We start from the raw sequence: 18,089 nt of genomic DNA on the forward strand, positions 1-18,089 counted from the left end.
CCTTCAAGCGATATATAATGCCCAAGCCCACTAACTTTTCTCAATATTCAATGCGATCTTCTCCAATGTTTGCTTTGTTCACTGAACCACCGTACGTCTCTCTCTGTGTCTCTTCGTGTAATTCAAAGCGTGCGTCATTCCATGCTACTATGCGCTCTCTTCAGATCCTGTTCAATTCCCTCTGTGCCAGTGTCTATGTTTCAGATCCGTATGTCGTGTCGTTTAATCAACAACGAAAGGAAAAGTTTCCCCTTCGGAGACCCTGGGATCGTAGGTTGAAAGATCAAATAATGAAAACAAATGTTATCTGGGTTTTTTTTTTTGCTCAATGGGCACTTCTTAAAAAACGCAGGGAAAGCAGGCTATCTCTGTGTTAATATTTTTTTCAAACTTCTGCTCATGAAGCACCAATAATTAATCGTATTCTATGCATAGGCGTATTTTATTCTTGTTGCTGTATCCTTCGTTAAATCGAGAGTTGAAACACACGCACTGAGACACATGAAACATTGCCTATTTTGCAAGGGCGACTTGGCTCAGAGTTTTCTGTTTATACATAAATATTTGTTAAAGATACCATCGAAAATACAAGATATTAGGCCAATGCAAAAATAAGAAGCCGAAAAGCAGAGGGCCCCAATCTTGTGTGGCAGAAATAGCAATAAAAGCTTGAACAATTTTCCATTCAAGCGGCAAGAACATGCTCTCTGTTGCAGGATAGTACATGACCATCAATTTAAAATGTCTCATTTAATACATAAGATGATATTCAATTAGCACACTCTGTTCTCTCACCATGTCTCACTGTGTGGTGTAAGGATACGTCCTGAAATACACGGAAGATGCATTTCTCATAAAGTTGTTGGAATAACACAGCCCACGAGAGTGCTCAATGGGAAATAAGATTAATGGCTTTTAACGTACCGTTGGCATGTCTTCCCACTTAGGTCTGTTTTCGTCCGAAAGCAAATTGCTCACAATTTCCAAGAAATTCTGTAGTGGAGGTGGGCGGGAGAAATAAAATACACGAAAATGTACTCCAATTCAGACAGTCGATTATAGTTCTCATGCGCATTCGTATGAACTACAGCAAAGCCATGCACGGACGGGGGAATCGCGCGAAATACAATCTGGACACGGGCACAGCATTGTTTATTTTCTACATCGGTAACAAGACGACAGCCCCGTGATGGGCGTGTCTTTTACACGTCGTCCTCGAAAGAGAACATTCCACCATTTAACCAAGATAGCTTTGAAATGAATATTTGGATTGCATATTCATCACGAACGAACGCCAAACAAAGAGAGGAAGCTGCCGTATTCTTCCGCCATGTTACGACGTGAAGCAAATTATTTTTTTGAGAGTGGGAACATCAGTGGGCACAGGACACCACCGGCACACGGACGACAAAACAATCGCTTATCATGCCGGTAGAAGCAGAATGCCCTTTGAACCGAACATTACAAAGTTCAAGATGCCGCCTCTCTCCTTTTCAGGAACGCAGGCCACCCAAAAATTATATGGATAGAACGAAGCCACATTGGGCACGATCTTAAGAGTGTTCACGCTCCCTTCAGAATACATGAAAGTGTGCGCTAAGCGAAAGTGTGTGTGCAGTGTGCATGTGTGTGGGGAGCGATAAGGGAGCGGTTAGCGCACAGCGCTACGGATTCGTCGAACCGCGTTCGATTCCCGCTCATGGCCAACACCAGTGATGATTATCTGAAACCAGTGACCATTATCTGAACCGGTTCTGGGCCTCGCCTAGGTCGACTCAGCCTCAAATGTGTACCTAGTGGGGTGTGTAAACATCACCACTGGGGAGACAAAGGCGATCGGGCGTGATCCTGGCCACCCACCCCTTCATGTGACATGCCGGCCATCACAGGTGCTCACTAACAGCACTTGCCCCCAACAGTCTACAACAGGCTACGCGGGAGGGTGGTCTTTGCCTTCATGTACGTGCCTGAATGTCCTCGCTGGTTGGGTCGCGAGAGACCCGGCGAGCCTCTTGCGTGAAGTTGCGCAGGACCTCAATGCAGGCCAGCAGGTCGCCGCTGTAGAGCAACCGGGTCTGCGAGGTGCCCGCCAGGTTGCCCAGCACCGCAGCCATGCCCTCTGCAGTGGCTTGTCCCACCGCAAGCTGGTCCCTCATCTAACAACGAGCACACACACAAGCCCACGTTCGTCATCGGCGTGGGCGAAAACGTGACCCGCGTACGGCTTTGCGTACAATATTCAACTCGCAGTTATAAGGTCACGAGTTAAAGGTCGTGACGTCACTGGGCCATGGATTGGCTGAACCCCACCCTGTGAATGTGGAATTTTCACCATTGATTCTGGGCTAATGAAGGAAAGTGCCACCCCATTGCTTGCTTGAACAGAGGGGAGTGAGAATTGACTAATTAACTGGTTCAAAAGTTTCAAGTGTGAATTGGCACTGACAGAATCAAAGATACAATCGGAGATAAATTCTGGGGAGCTGGTAGCGCAGTGGTTAGAGCACTGCGCTATGAGGCCAGTGACTTGAGATTGACTCCCAGCCATGGCTAACTTCAGTGGCGAGTGATATCCAAACTGGTCCTGGTTATCACTCCCCTTCAGCAACAATCATTGTGAAGTCCGATCAACAACCCCACATGACCATCACAGCATAGGGAGACGTTCATTCAGAAGTGAATTGGCCTGAAAATGACAATAATTATTCGCAGAGTAAGTAACATAATGCCACGTGCCCTAGTCTCAGCTCATTTGCCCGAGTGGCAAAAGGTTAAAAAGGTAAAGGTGAAGCCCTGCAATTGCTCGCTCATTCCACTGCTGGCAGAAGGGCCACCACGAGAGAGAGTGCTAGGCAGCCCCTCCATTCGATCGAGTGGGACGTCAATGATATGCCACGCGCAAATGTGATTCTGAAAATGATAATCACATCACAGAGAGCAAAGATTTATCCAAACCGAGCAAAAAACACTGCACATTAATCTCCAGTTAAAGAAGGCGGACAACATAGCCTGCCCCAATAAAGATTTATAAACAGAGTTTTATTTATACGCACATCACCTGCCAGTTCATGAGCAGGAGTGAGATGGATCGTGGCAATGCATGATGGTGAGGGATGGCAATGGTGTGAGTTTGACATCCAGCAGTGGATAGATAATGGGTGTAATAATCATGATATCAATTTGTCATCATCATTTTCAATAAAGTGGCTCTCGAGTGAAGATTCTCCGAGTCCATATTGATATTTACATAGTGTGTTTTACTCATGCATTTTTATTCAGACGTTAATTAAACAACATTTTTTATGAGGAGCTGTTGATTGACAATGATTGCCACTCAGGCTCTGTAAGTCTGCGGTAATTTCAATTAGAAAAAAAACACCTTTTCATCATATGCACCCAAAACAAGACAACGTGACTTCGTGAAGAATATCAACTTGACTATCTCTAGGCTCTTGCAAAAACAAGAAATTAGCATTTTGAGATTGTGTAGAGCAAGACATGATGTTGTATATGGTGAATGAGGGAATGTATCGTGAGAGCAGCACTGAAAGAGCATAATTTAATCCTGATCAAGACAATGGATGGATGGAAACAGTCATATGCATGAAACATGCCTTTGGAGTATTTGGTTGCAAAACATTCCCACATGATAAGCCACTTTGTTGAGCTATCATTTGTGGCCAGGTCACTTCTGGAAAAAAACGATACAGATCAGTGGGCCTCACCTGGTAAAATAAAAAATTGTTTGGTTTAGAAATAGATGAGAAGAGGAGAGAAAAGGACAATCTTAATGCTGGAGGTAAGCTACGTGGAGGACATGAGGAGAGATTTCAAGACTGTGGGAGCAGCAGTGGAGAAAGAGCGACCTCCGACTAAGAATGTTATTGGAATCAAATCAACTCAAACATGACACGCATTGTCATTTCCAAAATTACAAAAATAACACAAATACATTTTTAATATTATTTCACTGGTTCCTCCGGGATTATCCAACACAGTCCTTGGTGTACAACACGTAAAGAAGGCACATCGTCACTGAAGCAAGACCCATGCTCGAGAGAGACGAGAAGCAGAGCGCAATCGTCGCAGCGTCGCAGTGCACCGCCTCTCACCAACTGCAGCGCATTGCGGACGTCGTGGGAGATGCATTTGATGAAGCTTAGCTTTTCCCACGAGGCCACTCCATCGGAATTCAGCGAGCACTGCCGTATCACCACTCCTGTTCATTAGCCGGGGCGACAGCAATTAACATTATACAGGAGTAACAGCATTAGGCTGCGTCAAGCCGGTTTGTGCCGAGGCACCGCTCTGTTCTAGATTTGAAGTTTTCGTGACTGCAAGGATCCATACTCTTAGTTCTTTCGGTAAAGTCACGTAGATAAAGAAAATAAAAAATAAAAATAAAATAAAAGATAAAAATAAATAAAAAAATTCTTGCTGTGGTTGTACCCGCCTGATGACGAACGCTTGTGTTGCGCCCGAAACGTCGTGAAAAATGTATTTATTTATATATATATATTTTTTTTACCTACGTGACTTTACCGAAAGAACCAAGAGTATATACACCGCTCTGTTTTGCTTCATTTTCTGTTCCGTGGCTCATTTTCAGTTGTTAAATTCTTCCCACAACTGCAGCGAACTCCATCGTCCTACCTGATGGACACTATGGTATAAACGTTCTCTCTTCAAAGGTCAACTTATTTTCTCGGGTGCATTCTCAAAAATGGAATTGGGCGTCTGGAAGTGGAACGCTTTTTAGTGGGGTGCGTGTACTCTCCCTGACATGTTCTCTGCCGTCTCTAAATGACACAACGAAACGTAATTAGGCAAACTTTGAGGGGAACATTTACCCGCCAGCACTTGCACAGGCATTGACCGAGAGATCAGGCTGAGCAATAGAGAGGTGGAATTCTGAACACTGCATTCACGAGGTTGGTAAGTGAGAGAGGTTGCTTATCTAGTGCTTTTAATATTTAACATTCACCTGTTTGTAAGGGGATCAACATGATTTTTAAACCAATTTTTACAACACATCACCACAAAACACGGCGTAATGTTTTCAAAGATACCGTCATTTAACAATTTAATACCTCACATACTTTCTGCTGCTCGTACTTTATAAATAATATATTAATATGGATCTTTGAGACCGGATAAACTCTAAGCTGAAACAGCATTTTAATGTTGCTGCAATTTATCTCGCTTCAATGAAAGTTGTCAATATTTGACCACGTAGGAGTGCCAGACTCACAAGCAAAAGCTGCGGGTTCTCTCCAGAATAAATGTTTCTCTCTCTCTAATTGTATCCCGATTGTAATGTCGCCGATTATATATATATTGTTTGAAGGCAATTACCCTTTTTCACGGGACATAAAACGACACGTGTGCTATGACGAATTGCCATTGCCGGAAATGTTGACTATTCCATATTTCGATGTTAAGGCTGCTGTGTTATTGACGGATGTGTGTTGAGTTCATTTTTTTGCATCAGAGTCCATTACAATAGGAAGAAAAAAAAGTGGAAGAGTCCGCAGGCAATGGTGATTAATCTTATTAAACAATTACGAACGAACGCATGTTCGGAATTATACGCCGTCACATCCCTGACGTGAGTAACAAATACATTATAAATAATGAACCATATGTAAGAGCGGCTGTGAATGCTGCGGAGAGAATGACGTGTGGCAGTGGCAAGACATCCCTTTGTGGCGTGGGATGTGAAATAAGTGAACAATTCACAATAAGTCACTCAAATGGTCTTTAGGGACTTCAGCAAATTTCAAACGGTAAAAATCCATTCCCCCCATCAGTCATTTTTTTTGGGTAAATAAATGCATGCAGTGTCTGTATAAATCTTAAGCGAGAGGTCGTCGATATCACAATCAGGTCGCATTTGAGAATAAACGTTACATTGCACTCAAGAAAGGCAGTGAGAAAAAATGTACACGTACGTACTGTATTATGCCCCATAACAGATCCAATATAAAAGTAATTTAAAATTAATTTGGACGAAAACCAAAGGGCAGCAATTTTCAAACCAATAAAGCAGAAACCTTGAAATAAAACCAACTTCTATAGATATTCAACTCTTAGAACAATCCGAAATGTCAATGGAAATTAAGTGACTTTTAAAGAAAAAATTGCATCAATGTTTTGCGAGGTACAATATAAACATTTTAATGCCTGTACACTGATACATACAATGCAAATATCATTTTTGGTATTGCATCATACATATCCCCAGATTGTTGACAGGTTTGCTGTTATATGTATGCTATATATTGTTGAAAAATATATATAAAAAAAAGTTGTACACATTTTGGAGGAGGGTTTACGACACACTAATTTAATGTCGCCCAATTTTGCTGTTGTCACGAATCATAATATTTGTCGTGAAAACCTACGTGTTAAATTTACAGATGAATTTACGTAAATCGTAAACATCCTATTCTTGCATGTTACACGCATCGTGAACCACCTAAGCATTGACATCAATCGATGAACTTATGCACGGGTGCATACCTAGAAATTGCCATCAAGGAGACAAAGTAACAGTAACAGCAACAACCACAACGGCAAAGATAAGTGTTTACGGTAATGGGTGATGGGTGGTGAGCGTGTGGCCACTGGGCGTGCTGCACAGGGACTCACCCGTGGCGTCAGTGGGGCAGCGGTTGGTGGCCACGTTGGTGGCAGCGGTTTTCTGCCACGTGACGGAACCCAGCTGCTCTTGGCGGCAAATTTCGTGAGGAGCTGCGAAGGCAAAGGGATAATATGACGATGATTATTTAAGTTTTCTTTGGTTCTTTCGGTAAAGTAACCACGACATTTCGATCGCAACACAAGCGGTCGTCATCAGGAAAAGGGGGTTAGCCTCTAAAGGCAAACTGTTTATAAAGGTTTAAAATGGGCGTAGCCCAAGTGTCAGTAGCATGGGCGGGGCAGCTAATGTTAATGTCAGTGGTGGGCGGGGCAGCTAATGTTAATGTAAGTGGTGGGCGGGGCAGCTAATGTTAATGTGAGTGGTGGTCAACGACGGCGCTGGTGGTGGGTTACCATCAATTAAAGAGCTGCCAGGGAAAAATTAGCATGTTCATGTAAGATCGGAGAGCGGCCTCCACGGCGACATGTCTCAGACCATGTTTGTGAACATAAGACAGATCTGAAACACGGTAGAAAGAACCAAAGAATATAAATTCCTGCAGTCACGAAAGTTTTAAGTCAAAATGTATTAGTTAAGTTATCAAGGAAAGCCACATTTGAATCCAATGACTCTTTTTTTGGCGGGTCCTGTGTTCAGGTTTTTATAGGTCAAGACAGACACGGGGTGGGAAGGTGTGAAGTCCATTGCTAAATATTACTGTTATTGTCATCATCAAGCTTGTCTTGTAGCAGTGTAGCCCTTAATTAAACTTATCACAATGAAAACAACTGTATTCAGAAATTATTAATTGAGTTATGCAGCCATTCAATTAAAATCACGCTGGAAAATATGTTTGAAGGACCAATAACTTGGAAAATGTCAAAAACAATCACTCAATTGTGTCAATGTGACCGAATATCAAACCAAACTTTAAATATCAGTGTTTCCCTCCTCATGTGGAATTTTCCAGTGCTGGAAATTCCACATTCCCATGGTGAACTCCAGACTTTATTGAAGACAATAACAATTAACTTGTGCTACTTATATTATCCACCCGAGAGGAACATGGGATCGTATGTACACCAGACTAGGATTTGCACTTTCAATTTAATTCTGAGTCAAATGTCATCACCAAGCACAATATATACTACACATACTACAAAGCTAATGGTATGGTACATTTTTATACACGTGTAAATCACCGCAAAATAAATAAGTAGGGAAACTAATAAATTATGCACGGATTGTCAAATTGACTTCATGTTACAAAGAAAGTACAGTGATTGCAAGTTTTCCATGACGGACTCGCTCGGTGCTTGAACTTCTTCTCTGCTACGGCAGGATCGAAAAGTAAGTGTGTTAAAACACGTTGTAGTTGAACGCAAAGTTTGTTCAACCGATCCACAGAGGCAGTAGGTGCAGCGTGGATAGCAGCGTACACATCCAGTTCGTCAGGGATGCGTTTGATGGTTTGCACTTCGCCACATTTGCAGGTCGGCGATTCTGTGATCGTCGGTTTGTGGATGGCGGACGCGCGTCTCCCACACTGCATTTCCGCACGGCTTAGCGAGGTCCGCGGTTGTTAATGGAGAGAGAAGTCTAGTGCTTCCACATAGCCTTAAATTTACTCATGAGTCCAATCTGTATTTTTTAAATTAACAATCCTACAGGGCCACCTCATTGCACAGAGCTCAGCACTTGGGCTCCAGGGTAGATTCATGATCTCGGCTGCAACTTTTAAGGCCTGGCCGATCCTGAAACCAGCTGTGACGACACAGCGTTAATGTGGAAGTGAGATGTGCGTACCGTGATGCTGTTTGCTTAGTTAAATGTCCCAAACGTGCAATTGTTAAAAGCGTATGATGAAAGATTATGAGTTGGCTGGGTCATGCCTCAGACTTCAGGGCACTGAGTCAGCACTGGTAAAATCACAGTTTCCAATCCAGGCAGCCACCCATTTTTAAACTAGGTTCTCAACTGTATTGAGTAGCGGACTTAATGGTGTCTCTGAAGCCCACCAATACCTACACAAAACAACAAAAAAAGCATCATGTAAAGTTTCATTTTCTCTGTGGTTAAATTCCAACTTTGAGGATTTAAAATATCGATCTGACTTGTCATGCAACAAAACTTTTCTCCCATTGGGGAAAGCGTGCCTCTCTGTGTGTCGAAAAAGAAAAGGTCACTTGAAGTGATCTTTGAAGTTCTGTGAAATCCAGTTCTTCTGTGGTCCATTCTCTAATCCACAGGGCTTCGCTGTCCTGTGGGACTTCTCTGATTGAATACTTTGTATTGTGACTTTCAATAGCCCACGCGGGGAAGGGAAAAAAACTTTTGCACTTGACATAGTCTCAGGATCTATGCACCCCCACCCCCCGACTGCGGCGGGCAGAGCCGGATGGGTTCAGTGGGTTCAGAAGCAGAGGGCCAATCCCACAGTGCCTCATGGCCTCTGACCAAAGTCACCTTGAATACAACTAATCTCCTCATGTCTTGGAAGTTAAGTAGGATTGAGCCTGGTTGTACTTTCCGTGGGAACCTTCCTGTAAAATCAAGGTATTGTAGGATTCTCTATATATACCTGGGTAAATATACCTGGGTTGTTTTTCTGGGTTCTCTAGTTTCCCCTTCACATGCCAAATGTTCTTTCTTGGGAATTGGCCAAACACCCCAATAGGAGTACACTCCTAAAAAAAGGCTTGAGACTCAGTGAGACATTTCAGGGCAAAGGGGGTGATTATTGCACTATGTAACACAATTTTTGTTCCTAGGTAGTAAGTGTTATTTCGTAATTGCTCATGCCTAAAAAGTATCGAAAATATCTATTATTCTTGATTTGAAGCTTTCGTGACTGCAGGAATCCATACTCTTTGGTTCTTTCGGTAAAGTCACGTAGGTATAAAATGAAATAAATTACGACGTTTCGGGCACAACACAAGCGTCCGTCATCAGGTGGGAAAGCATGGTTTGCTGCTGAGGCAGACTGTTTTAAAAGGTTTTAAAAGGTTTAAAACAGTCTGCCTCAGCAGCAGACCATGCTTTCCCACCTGATGACGGACGCTTGTGTTGCCCCCGAAACGTCGTGATTTATTTCATTTTATACCTACGTGACTTTACTGAAAGAACCAAAGAGTATATCTATTATTCCCCACAAACTTTGCTTTTGTGACCAGGACAGTGATATTTTGAAACTTACCTATTTTCAATGAGAAAATGGGCGAATTTGTGTCTTTTCGTTCACGTAAAGTCAGAAAAAAACAACGTATGAATCAAAATGAACATCTTCTTGGTTCTTTCGGTAAAGTCACGTAGAAGGGAAATAATAAAATAATAAAATTTTAACATAATAAAATACAATTTTCACGACGTTTTGGTCACAATGCAAGCAGCCGTCCTCAGGTGAAGAACAGGGCTGTCGGAAAGACAGCTTCTCATTCAGACACTGTCTTTCCGACAGCCCTGTTCTTCACCTGAGGACAGCGTCTCATTCAGACGCTGTCTTTCCGACAGCCCTGTTCTTCACCTGAGGACGGCTGCTTGCGTTGTGGCCGAAACGTCGTGAGAATTGTATTTTATTATTTCCCTTCTACGTGACTTTACCGAAAGAACCAAGAAGATGAATCCCTGCAGTCATGAAAACTAATATAAAAAATTGTTACGCAATGTTATTATTATTTTTGAGTTTGGGGAGACGGACCCAGACCCTGCTGCTGATCCGCAGACCACTCCACTGTGCAAGAAGAGCCAGGATTCCAGTGATCATGGAAGGCACTAGTGTCAAGATTCTATAGAAGTTGAAATCTTAAGTGATGACCTCACTCAGTGTTAGTACATTGAGAATGTTTCCACTCAATGTCAGTAGTCGTGTTTGCTATGCTGATGAGCAACAGAAATACACTTACATCCCAAGTGCATCAATTAGCTGACCAAAATTGTGAAAAGACCACAAACAACCTTATCTATTACCCAGTATGCTCCATAATAGCACACACGATGATATATGCACCTATTAAAGCTCCACTTGTCGTTTGTGAGTGCTTTGTAATGCTTGATTTTCTCATACAAAATATTAACTACACTACTGTCCCTTGAGTGATTTAAATGTCTGAGTTTAATATAACTAATTCTACGCCAGTGCAATAATTGCATAGGCGTAAGCTAAATGAGGCTCCAGCATGTTGAGAAATAATAATTGCGTTCGTGACATTCATCCAATAAATTCACCAACAACCAAACTACTTCTGAGCGTCAACATATTCATGCCGTTACACAGTTTTACGACCGAACAAAAGAAGATATAACCGTTCCTGGGAACACAACTGAAAAATAAAACAGAGTACTGTATTCATTCAAGGCGAGCCAGGATACAAATTAATAAGTAAAGAGATGATAAGGTGTAGCGTGTGCGTTTTTACATAATTATTTCATGCTAAATGAAATAGCCACATACCAAGGTGTTTAAACAGCCAGTTTTCAATTGGTGCATTTTGCCTGCTATGATATATGGCTCAGAAACATGAATAGTCACAAAGAACATGGAATAAAAGCTGATAACTCGGTGATGAAGCATGGAGAGATGCATGCTGGGAATCACGGAGAGAAAGAGAGAGAAAAACACGTAGCTCAGAGGACGAATGCAAATCAGAAGCATCACACTGGCTTGGTGAAGATGCAGCACTCCAAGGTATGATGTCCGATGGATGAGACGGGTGATGGAATGGCAGCCAAGGACAGATCAACCATGGAGACGAAGCATTACTATAACAAACTACGACTCCTACACTATTTTTTATTTTACCAGGTAAGGTCCACTGAGCTATATAGATATTTTTCAGAAGCGACCTTGCTAACACAAATGATAGCTCAACGAAGTGGCTGATCACGTGGAAATGTATAGCAGCCAAATACTCCAAAACGCATGTTGATTCTAAATGTGGAGGGTCAAACTGGAGGACCCGGAGAAAAATCCATGCGACCACGGAGAGAACATTCAAATTCCAAATATACAGGCGTCAGGGTCGGGATTGAATTCACGACCTCCTGTATTCCAGGCGACGTAATTAATATCAGCACTGTGGCGCCCTGATCGTCTACTCTGCAAGACCAAAATGGATTCCGGTAAGCCCACTTTTGCTTACCTTCATTATCAACACGATATCTCTAACTTGCGTGCAATCTCTAATCTTCGTGTCTATGTCTGTCTCTCAGTGTAAATACAAGGCATACACTTCTCCTTGCTTCTTTGCTAACGTACAGCCTTTGTTCCATTTTCTTTGCCAATGATCCACAAGTGATTGGCACCGATTCTGATTTTTCATCGGCACATTGCTGCTCTCCATTACTGTCGTACAACATTGAATACAAATGACTCCAACCTATTCATGTCCGCTATCTTTAATTAATAAATCTAATGCTGATATGACGTTAACAACCTGCCCTAAGTATATAAAAACTTTTTTTTTCAATTGTGTTCCTCCGATTGATTTAGCAAACTCGGCTTTGTGTGCCAATGTAACAAGAAACACACATTTTATGGCACCGTCACCACATGTCATCTAACAAGGTAGCTTCCCGCTGCCAACACATTTTGAGACTTTGACTTCAAAACAAAATGCCACATTTAAATAAAAAATCAACAGCGACTTACCGCTATCGGCATTATATTTAAACTTGTTGCAAGACGGAAATTATTAATCCAGATCACGGCAGGAAGCTCATTTTACACTTAAACAAATTTTTACGGCTAAATAAATTGATTGCGTGATTTAATAGCGTTCAAAGGCTAAAGCGTCTTGTTAAGATGCAGAAAGCAACGCTCATTATGGGGCTATGCTGGTCTAAAGGAGTGAGCGTGACGAGTCCCCAGATTCAGAGCAATCATCAATCAGAGTAGCATTTAGAAGGTTCTTGACAGCGACTCATTTGAAGCTTTCATTACACACCAAAAAGGTGGAATTAGCTGGTGGCTGACAGCGGACGGATTGGGCGTGTACAAAATTACGCAATTTAAAGCGAGTGGTGACTGCACTTTCATAATGAGAGAGTTTTTACAAATTCGGCCCCCGGTATTTCACGACGATTCTGGGTAGGTGATGGCCTTGATAAAACAATTTTCAAGAAAAATACGACGTACTTTTGACCGTTTACATTTTGTTTGCTTGCAATAAACAAAAATAAAAAGCTAATTTTGGAAGGCTACCAAAGGCATTCTTTTTCCTGTCGTTACGAGCAGAGGTGAGATAAGAGGCGAGAAGGATGCAGCAGAAGAGAAGGGGGTCGCGACCTCAAATTCTCAGTCGGTGAAATTCGCAAAGCACAAGGCTTCAGCTTGTGGGTTACATTGTGCGGACAGCACCTTGGTTTATTGCCACCATAAACTGTGGGAGATGTAAACCCCATGAAAACCTCACCTCCCTTCCTCTGTGCTGCCTCGAATTTCTTCCACCCACACGCTCGCTGCTGTCTAACACCCCCCCCCCCCCCCGGGGACCCTGCCCCCCCTCACTCGTATCTCCGATTCACCTTCACGATAATCCTCTAGTTTGCCCTTTGTGAGTGAGTCACAGCAGGCACAAAAAATATATATATTTTTTTACTGTCAGAGTCAAAAGGACAATTTCGTAATGTTATGCATTGTAATAAAAAATAGATTAAGCTCGCCAAAGCAAAACAAATGTAAGTGGCCAAATTGTAATCTGCTGCACCGTTAATTTGAAGTCAGTCACAGGTCTCACCCTGCTCAATTGATCATCTAATGGAAGTGACCAACACAAGAGGAATATGCAATTTTACCCACTGTCTCAGGTCCACCGAAGGGTACGAGCACTGCCCCATGGCTGTTTTAATAGGAGTGACAATTTGCATTTTTACTTGACGGATTCAAAGTTTAGGATATTTTCTTTACTATGTAATGACCTCCAACAACACTTTCAAAATAATGAGCCTTCTGGTCCAATGTTATCCAGCAGTATTTTTTTCAGCAGGCAAACCCAGAATAGCATTTTACTCTTAGGGTTTCATCAGCGGTCAGGCCCATTTCATAAATGGCGCTGGATGAGGCCTGATATCAAACGCAATAGCACCCCTTGAACACAGTTGGATTTATTCAGCACAAAACAGTAAGCTCGTCCAGACAAGAAAAACAATTCAGTCTTTCAGTATATAGGCCTCCTGGACCTAATGAGTCGTCCGTTATACCTTTACACACACAGATGGCAAGGTGGTGTCTGACCTCTGGGCACCTACATCACGTTCAGAAGCTTGAGAGCTTAAATCCCGTGGAGTGGGGGATGGCGTGTCGACAAAGCCCATCATCCTTTCAGGGCCAATAAAACGAGTACCGCTTTGCTGCACCAACAATGTCTCATGGAACAGCGACACAACACCGTAGAAATGTGGAATTTTCCACCAAAATGTCTCAGCACAGCGCGAGCATCGCGACGGGTGACCTACCGGGGCACTTCGCCTCAGCGCACGTCTTTGTCTCGGAGGAAAGGCCGTCGCACATCTTCCCGTCGTTGAACGGCCCGTGGCAGACGCGGATGCGCCTCCGCTCACCTCTGCCACACGTCACGGGGCATTCGTTCCACTGACCCCAGGACATCCACTGGCCGTCCACTACCCAGGCACAGAGACACACCAGGGGGGTGGGGGGGTGCCCAAGATAAGCCATCCAGACTCAGACTTTACGGAGCAAGGGGCGTTTGTGGAGTAGCCGTCGACGGCTGTCACGACCGTCAGAAGAGAAGGGGCGGTGTGGCACCAGCGGCACACCTGGCACGTGAGGGCAGAGAAAAAACATCCACACGTACACAAAGTACGCGCACACGGATGCAGTACGAACTAAACTAGGGTCAGGCCTCGGCGTTCGCAAAAGTAAACTTCGCGAATGTAGCTGCTCTTTTTATATGGGGGGAGGGAGAGAAATGGGGTTATGTTCCCGTGGAGAAAATTAAAATTGCATAACATTAATCCTGTACTGTCCACACAAACCAAACATCCATATAACATAATTAAATTGTACAACAATATAGATAATAACACAAATAAGACAACAGAGTAGAATAAATAAAAACAAAACGCATCAATTCCACTGTCAATTTAAAAGTTGTATGTACCTCTGCGCGGTCACGGTCACATGAACGCGAATGACACGGCACGTCCTCCTGCACGAGTGGACCGGCTCGATGCGTGTGGCAGTGTGTGCGTGTGGGGAGCGGTGGTGCGGCGGTTAGCGCTACGCTGCGCTATGAACCTGGCGACCCGGGTTCGATTCCTGCTCAAGGCCAACACCCAGTGACGATTATCTGAACCGGTCCTGGGCCTCCCCTAGGTCGACTCAGCCTGAAATGAGTACCTGGTGCGGTGTGTAAACATCGTCACTGGGGAGACAAAGGTGGTCGGGCGTGGTGCTGGCCACCCACCCCCTCGTGTACCGTTCCGGCATTCATAGGTGCTTGCTAACAGCACTTGCCCCTACAGACTGTTAAGACTATACGGGGGATCTTTGTCTGTGTGTTCGGCCGGATAGAGGGGGCTAAACGGGCGCGGGTTAGAGAAGAGACGGAGTGATGTGGTACAAGAGCCTCTTGTGGAGGAGGCTCGTGAAGGACGCTGCTGATGCTACTGGGCAGTTGGAGGCAGTCGCCCTCCAGCAACAACGGAGGGTCGGGAGGAGCGACGCTCACAACAACGAGCGGAGCGCCGGGCGGCTAAAACACAGCAAGTTGGCTCAGGTGGCGCATCGACCAGTCATCTCAGTCAGTCGACCCGTGGCACCTGGGTCTGCCCCGTGACCTCCTGCCGGCAGGCGTTTGACACTTCACGTGGCCTCAACGTGCACCTAGCATGGCACAAGCGCCGTGGTGACATCACCGCCACTTAGTGGCTGTTGTGTGCACATCAGCGCTGTGCGCGTGGTGTGGGCCCTCTGGGTGTGCACACACACAGGGCCCACACAAATCCACCACGAAGGTGTGCTGCCAAATCGCGAAACTCGTGCTCGCTCACAGCAACACGCCCCAACAGTGCGTTAAGGCTATTGGGGGTGGATCTTCGTCTGTAATATAGAAGGATAAGAGGACTTTGGATGACCTGACAATGCATCATATGAGAAATACTGTTTAAAAAGGCACATTTTTTAAAATCTGCTTATATGCAACACAGGTTGTCATCATCTCTGTTTATTGCCGTAAGCTCGTGTTTATATTCCTATAGGGTGGGGGCAATCACTCTGCAGGGCGACCATGGAAATACAACACAAATGACCGTGTCATTTATTCATCCAAAAAAAGGTCCATGTCTTCCATAGACTCAATTCTAGGAAGGTCCCACATCAGGACGTTTTACCAATCCCACCGTGGAGTGTTTTTGGCCTGATACACAACGCAAGAAGGAGAGTGAGAGAAATTTAACACGATAAATCATAAGCAATAAAGATGGATCCTTCGTGCAAAGTAAAACGGGGGAGAGAGAGGGACATAAATTGACAGCAAGTGGAGGGCTGCTCTAGGTTATAAGAGCAGCGGAGGGGAAGGAATGGCCTCCCATTGCACGGCGATTGATGACGGGAGGTGGATGGAAGTGTGTTTTCTAGCTCAGAGAGAGAGAGAGCAGAAGCGATATTGCGAGGAGATGTGGGCAGAGGTAAATAGGAGGAGGGATGTAACGAATTTTTGATGAGAGTGGGAGAGATATTTTTTATTCGAGAGGTAGGTGAATGAAGGTGGTTGGACATTTTTTTTTTTGTGGTTGATGCCTTGCAATTGCATTAGCATATTCATACTTAGGGTACACACGTTGTTTACATGCCATCAAACTCGATGGGATGTTACGCCCGTGCCGCTTACAAAAACAAACACGTACCCCTGGCATGGATAAGCCTCAGAGGGAAATAAATGAGACTGAACGTAGCAATATAATATGTGACCCCACATAAACTGCCCTTTCCTAACCCTCCACTCACCCTTGTGCAATGATTCGGTTCAGAAGCTACCCTCCCCCATCCAACACACATTTCTCATACAGTTGCAATTATAATATTTCCATCTGTGTCATTGCTTGTTCGTAAAGGACAAAGAGTGAATAGATGGCAGCTCATGATCTTGCCTCCGGTCCTCTTAGCCATTTGTAACGAGGGCATTTCCACAATCCTGTCAAACATTTCACGTCCTTTTCCACATTTATCGGCCAACGGAATTCCACACAAGTGGCCCTATCATGAATCCACATCGCTCAAGCGTTGCTGGTCTAATGGCTCTTTGCATACTCACCATCGTCTTCACTTGCTCACGTTTTTGCACTGAACTCTTGCAAATTATGGACCTTTACACGAATCAACAAGAGACCACAAATTGAGGAACGATATATCGGCGATGTTCCCTTTGTAGTAGAAAAGGGACTTCCGGAAATAAAGAAGTGATTTCCTGCAGTGCCTTGCTGTTGCTTACAATCCAATACATCACGATATTCAAAGCTTGGCGTCTACAAGCGCAACATCAAATTAATCAACATTTCCCTGCGTTTGGTAAGCTCATATAGAGGGCCCTATTGATTGCGGGTGTCAGCAGTGGTGTCTTAACTGAAAAATTGATGTTTGGCTTTTTTTATTATTGTACCCCTCCCCGCTGCATTGTAATGACTGACACGCTCCTGTGAGACCCACTGCGCTCTCTGTGCACATGCACAGCTTCAGCCCCCCGTCTCAGTGGAGCGCCACAATTGCTGCAATTCCATCAAATTACCAAGAAGCGAACATCAAGCGCTCGAAAATTGTAAAAGCCCTGCACTGACCCTGCTCTCATCATCACACAAATGTGAATGCACCCATTTCTTTGCTTCAACCCGCAACATAATTGCATCAACCACCGCCCCCCACCCCACCCTTACAACCCTAGCTTGGCAAAAATAGGCAATCATCCAAATAAGTTACTGCATACAGAATTTCAGGTGAAAGTATACTTTTTTGTTGTTGCAAATAAATGCTTGCCTTGATTTGCACCGAACATCACAGCGATGCCACTGTCAGGTCAAAATCCCACCTACGCATCGTGCTTGTTACAAAAAAGATGCCTGCAAGCACGGTGGATGTTATCTACCTCGCCTGGTATACAGGAGGTCGTGGGTTCAATCACCACCATGACGCCTGTATATTTGGAGTTTGCGTGTTCTCCCCGTGGTCGTGTCGATTTGTCTCCGGGTCTTCCGGTTTTTCCCTCCACGTTAAGAAATATGCTTCAGAGTATTTGGCTGCTATAAATTTCCATATTCTAAGCCACTTCCTTTGAGCTATAACGTGTGGTCAGGTTGCTTCTGAAAAAAGAGCTATATAGCTCAGTGGGCCTCACCTGGTAAATAACAAAAAAATTTCAGGTTAATAGTTTCATTTCATTGCGTATGTATACTCTTTGGTTCTTTCGGTAAAGTCACGTAGGTATAAAATAAAATA

At 43.9% G+C, this 18,089-nt stretch overlaps 1 protein-coding gene across 1 annotated transcript in view; it reads right to left on the reverse strand.

Moving 5' to 3' along the window:
- Positions 1–18,089, reverse strand: part of LOC144730876 (adhesion G protein-coupled receptor B3-like) — a 196,335-nt gene that overhangs the window by 81,071 nt on the left and 97,175 nt on the right. The window contains exons 7-11 of the mRNA XM_078611678.1: positions 14,096–14,260; positions 6,652–6,753; positions 4,113–4,219; positions 1,968–2,156; positions 925–993 (exon numbers count right to left, since the gene is read on the reverse strand). Coding sequence (XP_078467804.1) covers positions 925–993; positions 1,968–2,156; positions 4,113–4,219; positions 6,652–6,753; positions 14,096–14,260 — 632 coding nt within the window. The remainder of the gene's footprint in view (positions 1–924; positions 994–1,967; positions 2,157–4,112; positions 4,220–6,651; positions 6,754–14,095; positions 14,261–18,089) is intronic.

The sequence above is a fragment of the Lampetra planeri genome, chromosome 2 (genome assembly GCF_965212315.1).
Source record: "Lampetra planeri chromosome 2, kcLamPlan1.2.h2, whole genome shotgun sequence".
NCBI lineage: Eukaryota > Metazoa > Chordata > Hyperoartia > Petromyzontiformes > Petromyzontidae > Lampetra > Lampetra planeri.